The sequence below is a fragment of the Salvia hispanica genome, unplaced genomic scaffold (assembly GCF_023119035.1).
Source record: "Salvia hispanica cultivar TCC Black 2014 unplaced genomic scaffold, UniMelb_Shisp_WGS_1.0 HiC_scaffold_781, whole genome shotgun sequence".
NCBI lineage: Eukaryota > Viridiplantae > Streptophyta > Magnoliopsida > Lamiales > Lamiaceae > Salvia > Salvia hispanica.
In genome coordinates, this window is record NW_025952556.1 from 1 (window position 1) to 5,628 (window position 5,628).

Genomic DNA, 5,628 nt, shown 5'->3' on the forward strand with positions numbered 1-5,628 from the left:
AACCAACAAGTACTAAACGAAAACAAGTAAATATTGTTTCTTCGCCTTCACAAGGCGGTGTTACACAGCAGCAAAATAACGATGATGAGAACCACGGTGGCCAGAATCCTCCATCTCCAAGTGCGCAGCAAACGAAATGAGAAATTTGAAGTGTGGAACTAAAGCATGGAACGAAAGCTTGAGCTAAGAGTGTGAGTAGAAGTGGTTGTCTTGTTCTTCAAGGTTGAGCTCTTTATATATGTGAGGCTCTGATCCCTAGGGTATCCCTCTGGTAATTAGACGCTTTTGCCCTTGAACAAGACTCTTTAAAATAATATGCTCATGCTCCATTCTGCTCCTGTCGCCAACTTTTGATTCTCCCAGGTCCGAACGACGACTTCTGATTTTTACTTCAATTCCATCTCTTTTGCATCTGCCAGGTTAGGTAACAGCAACTTCCTAGGTCCAGCAGATTTACTACGCAACTGAACTCATAAACGCACATTAGCGCCCCAAATGCACAGAATTTTAACCTTAAAGCAATGCATGAAACGAGCCTTATCACTTTTCCTCTCTCTTACTTTTTTATCTATTTATTTAACATACCCAACATTCATTTCTAAAACTCCGTGCCGAAAAGTTCCGCCTCAACTATAAAGAAACGGAGAGAGTATTATATATTTCCATGTACTAAAACTCTCCCATGCACACACACGCATTATTACATATGCACACATTTAAATTAGCTATTTAAGGTCACGTACACATACACGCATATACACGCATAAATGTAAATAACATTATATATATGCAATGATAAATGAATGTATTTCAATATGCAAATTGATGCATGTTTTGGGTTATACACGCATAAATGTAAATAACATTATATATATGCAATGATAAATGAATGTATTTCAATATGCAAATTGATGCATGTTTTGGGTTAGGGATGTCACAATTTAATTACTAGGATACATAGCTTTCATGATCAAATTATTCATCCACAATTAATTTATTGATTCATTATCTTATAACATAAAACAACTTTATTAAAAATCGATATTTAGCGTTTTTGTTTCACCTTTCGATTTTTCAGTTCATTTTTTCCCTGTCAAATTATTCAATGACTTGTTTTGGTATCTACAAGACTACAAATATGTGAGTAGAGGTGCCCACGGTTCCGGAATCGGCGGTTACGGTTCGGAACCGCCGGTTCCGGTTTTGGAAATTGCCGAACCGGAATCGAAACGCGAGGGTATTTCATGGTTACGGTTTCGGTTTTGGTTCTGAACCGGCGGTTTTTCACGGTTCCGAACCGTTGGTTTTTTGCGGTTCCGGCTTGGTTTCACAGTTTTCCAGTGGTTTTTTACGGTTCCGGCACGGTTTCGGTTCAAATTTTTTGAACCTGAACCGAACCACGGTTCAAAAATTGACGATTTCGGTTCGGGTAAATTTTCACGGTTTGGTTACGGTTTCGATTTTAACTATCGGTTCGGTAAACCTTGGGCAGGTCTATATGTGAGTGCTTGATCCACACATTAAAATTCACTCTTCAAAGTTGATACTCTTAATCCTATATTTCTTCATTGCCATTTAAGTTGATGTTAAAAATCTAACTAAGGTGTATTACATCGTATTTAATCACTAAAGGACAAGAGTGTTGATCAGCTGAGGAATCAAATCAAATCAGTGAAAATACACACCTTTTGCATTGGAATGCATGCAATAGTAAGACGACACCTGGTTATACTTACTGAAACAAGCATTGCCAAAAATAGGAGTAAAATGATCCTTATTGGAGGAACTAAAAGAAGCAATCCCATTTCATTTCTGTGTGAGTAAAACCATAATCCCCCAAACCAAAACCCAAACCCAAACCCCCCTTTCACTCTTACCTCCATTTTCGATTTTCCTCATCCAGATGAAAGGAGCAACACCAGGAAGAAAGAGAAAAGCACCACCCCAAGAAACCCTTCCTACTCAGGTTCGAAAAAAGCTACACTCCTTTTCTTTTTAATTTATTTTATTTTCAGTGAGAAATAATGTAATGAAGAAACATTTGCCGGTTCCATCCCTCTTTCTACCATTTTCAGTGGTTAAAACTTCTCATAATTTAAAGATGTAAAGAAAAATTGTTCATGTTATCCATATTTAGTTTAGTATTGTGCTTATTTTGTGAGTTTGAAGATAACAACCATAAATGTGAAGAAATTCTTTTGCTTTCCTGGATCCATGTTATTTGAGAAAGAAATAAGGTCTTTTTCACATAAGCAACTTTATATGTTTGAAGATCTAAATATTGTTGTTAATCTCAAGCAAAAACTAACCAACTCTAGAGAAAAGTGAACTAATGCTTGATATTCTGCATAATTTTGCTACTTGAAAATTGAAATACCTTTATTATGTTCTTGTTTACATAAATTTGCACTTCCTCTATCTGTGTAGGACAATCCTTTGCGTTCTAGGTGCCCAACGAGACTGTCGTCAGCCGCTCCAGTGTTTTTCCCTATATCTGCGCGAAGCATCACCCCAAGCCTCGTCTTTAGACCAGCGTTACGAGTTCTCAGACAACCTGAGTCACCGGTCTCTCCTGATCCTCTCATTCAGCACACCACGGATACGGATGGCCTCTGCGCCACAAACACTTCACAAGCTGAAGTGCCTCAGCAAGGCTTAGATGGCCATTTTCAGCCTCTACCGGATATGTCAGCAGTCATCCAGAAGAGCAAAACACACGATGATCCCTCGAGCATTTCGTGTTTGAACTCCACAGAGTTTTCTACAGGCCACAAAGAGAATGCAGAGGAAGTGAAGACAGAGATTGCTGATATCTCTTCTGAGAGCAATGTCAATTCTTCTCAACTCGACGGAGATTGCCATTTTCAGCTTCCGTGGAAGACTGCTGTAGGGCCCGAAGATGATGCAGACAAAATTGAGGCTTCTGAGAACAATGTCGTGCCTCCTCAACGCGACGTGGATGGCCAATTTCAGCCTCCGGGGGTGGTGGTGCCACACGACGAGCATATCCTAACGAAGTGCAAAACCTACGATGGTCCTTCAACCAACAACCGCTGCCTTAGCGCCTCCCGTAGCCTTAACTTGACAGAGTTTGCTAAAAGGCCTAAAGATGATGATGACGAAGATGGAGTGGAGTCTGCTCTGTGCATCCGTGGCCACAAAGTGAAGCCGGAGATTGCTGCTTTAGTTGGAGCTATATTCGACAAGTATGGTGATATCACTGCAGAGAGCAGAGTCAAGTCTCCTTCCATCATCGTCTCCCTCTTCCTCGAGCGCCTGTGCAACATATACCAAAGGCTCAAGCAGAGGAAGCTGGCTGAAATCGCGTACGCTGAGATAAACGAAATGCTTGACGAGCTCTACCATTATGAGAAGCAGAAGTTCAACGTGCGGTGGATTCTCGAGAAGGTGGAGAGGATTTACGAGGCAAACAAGGATGCTGAGAAATACTTGTTGGTGAAGGAAAAGGCAGCAAAGTGCAGGGAGGCTAATGAGAGGATTGAGGAGGTGATAGAAATGAATGAGAGACATATTGCATTGATTCAAAAGAAGATAGCAGCAGCAAAGAGGGAGAAGGAAGGGAATGAGGCAATGGCCAAGGAATGCACAATGATGGCTATGGATATCAGGGCTGGAATAAAAGCTCTTGCAGCTCAGTCATTGGTGCAAGGTCTTCTTTAGCACACCACCTCTTATCTTATCCTGTGCTATTAATATTACTATGCTTAGTTGGATTTTCAAAATCAATGGATGATAATTTATGTTAATATGCTGTATTAGCCCTTTTACTTATAGACCAACTACTGCAAAGGGCAAAGTACTATCTTGAATCTCCAAGATTTTGATCAAACAGATTTCCTCTGTCATTTCTGCTTGCAACATTTATTAACACTAGTTTCGTTGCTACAAACTTCTTTCATTATATATTTGTCGAAATGAAGGTAATAGAGTTTGTGATGCTTGGGGAAGTGGAAATATTTTTTGATTCTTGTGATTATTATCATATTATGGGAAGTGAAAGGTTTTGAAAAATGATCATGATACTTTTGTTTGTTTAAACTATAAATATATGGCATTTGGGTATCTCTCCTTATTTCTAAAGTTAATTTGTTTTAATAAAAGAGCCATTACTCGATCGCGTTATTACTCTGATACCAAACCAGTTTACAATTACTACACATTTTCTCTTGATTGATCAGTCTGTCTTTTATCTATTTAAGGATGCAATTTTCTTGTCGTTCTTATGTTGTTTATCTACTTAACAATTTAAATTATTGACGGATGATGATAAAACATAGCAACGGAAGTTAAAGTAGTAGTGTCACATACATGACTCAAATAACATTCTTCATATGAGTTTTAATTTTGTAACTTTTGTCCTATTCTTTTATCAATCTTAATTTCAGAAGAGATAATACTTCCTCCGTCCCACAAAGATAGTCCTACTTTGACCCGGCACGAGTTTTAAGAAATGTAATAAAAAATGAGTTGAAAAAGTTGGTGGGATGTGGGTCATACTTTTAAAGTACTCCCTCCGTCCCAAGGTATTAGACCAACTTTCCTTTTTGGGATATCCCAACATATTAGACTCGTTTCCTTTTTTAGCAAAAAGCATCTATCTTATTTTATTCTCCACCTACTTTTTCTCTCTCTCTCTCCCCTACTTTTTCCCCCTCTCATACTTTACTCTCTCCACTTTAACTATTTAAATATCAATTCCTTAAATCATGTGCCCAAAAGAAGTGAGTCTAATACTCCGGGACGGAGGGAGTATTAGTTTTATAATAAAATGTGAGTATGAATGAGTTAGTGGAATATGAGGTCCACTACAAAAAATGGTAAATTGAAATGAGACAAACTTTGTGGGACGGACGGAAATAGAAAAATGGGACAATCTTTGTGGGATGGAGGGAGTATGTTCCTACCCCAAAAATAGAAACTTTGGAAATAACACAAGTTTAATGCAAAATTGGTAAAGTAAACAACATAAGTTTTAATATAAAATTGGCAAAGTAAGAGAGATAGAAAGAAAAGTGTGTTAGTGAAAAATAGATCTCACCTTATTAGAGAGAAATAAATTTCCTTAAATAAAAAATTTCTATTTTAGAGGACAAAAAAAGTTTCTATTTTTAGGAGACAAAGGAAGTACAACATATTTTTCCATAACATGTGGATATAATACTCCCTCGTAGCATAAAAATATATGGACAATCTATTTTCGTTATACCATAAAAATATGGACATTTGCATTTATGAAAAATTATTTCAGTTTATTACCATACACATCAAGTTATTTTATGACGTATACCATTATTAAAACACAAATAATAAATAATAATAAGGTCCAATATCCACTATCACTATTTTAATTAATCTCTCATTTTCTTTTTTATTTCACTAATTTTATCTCGTGATATATCATATGCACATATTTTTATGAAACGGGGAGAATTATCTTTACGTCGTTTTTCTATAGCTTAGAAAAGATTACTTTTTAATTTATGTAATACTATTAATAAAATAAATTTCTTGCAGTTTAGAGGGAAAAATATGAGAGTGATAATGAATGAAGCTTTTTTTAATACTATTAAAATGTACAGCACTAATAAATTTATTAGTCCACCGGAA

At 37.0% G+C, this 5,628-nt stretch overlaps 1 protein-coding gene across 1 annotated transcript; it reads left to right on the forward strand.

Annotated features, from left to right (window-relative positions):
• Positions 1–1,826: 1,826 nt before the first annotated feature.
• LOC125200035 lies at positions 1,827–3,866 on the forward strand. The gene is made up of 2 exons (XM_048097840.1): positions 1,827–1,966; positions 2,428–3,866. The coding sequence occupies exons 1-2, from the start codon at positions 1,904–1,906 to the stop codon at positions 3,679–3,681; spliced, it is 1,317 nt and encodes a 438-aa protein (XP_047953797.1). The 5' UTR covers positions 1,827–1,903; the 3' UTR covers positions 3,682–3,866.
• The last annotated feature ends 1,762 nt before the right edge of the window (positions 3,867–5,628 follow it).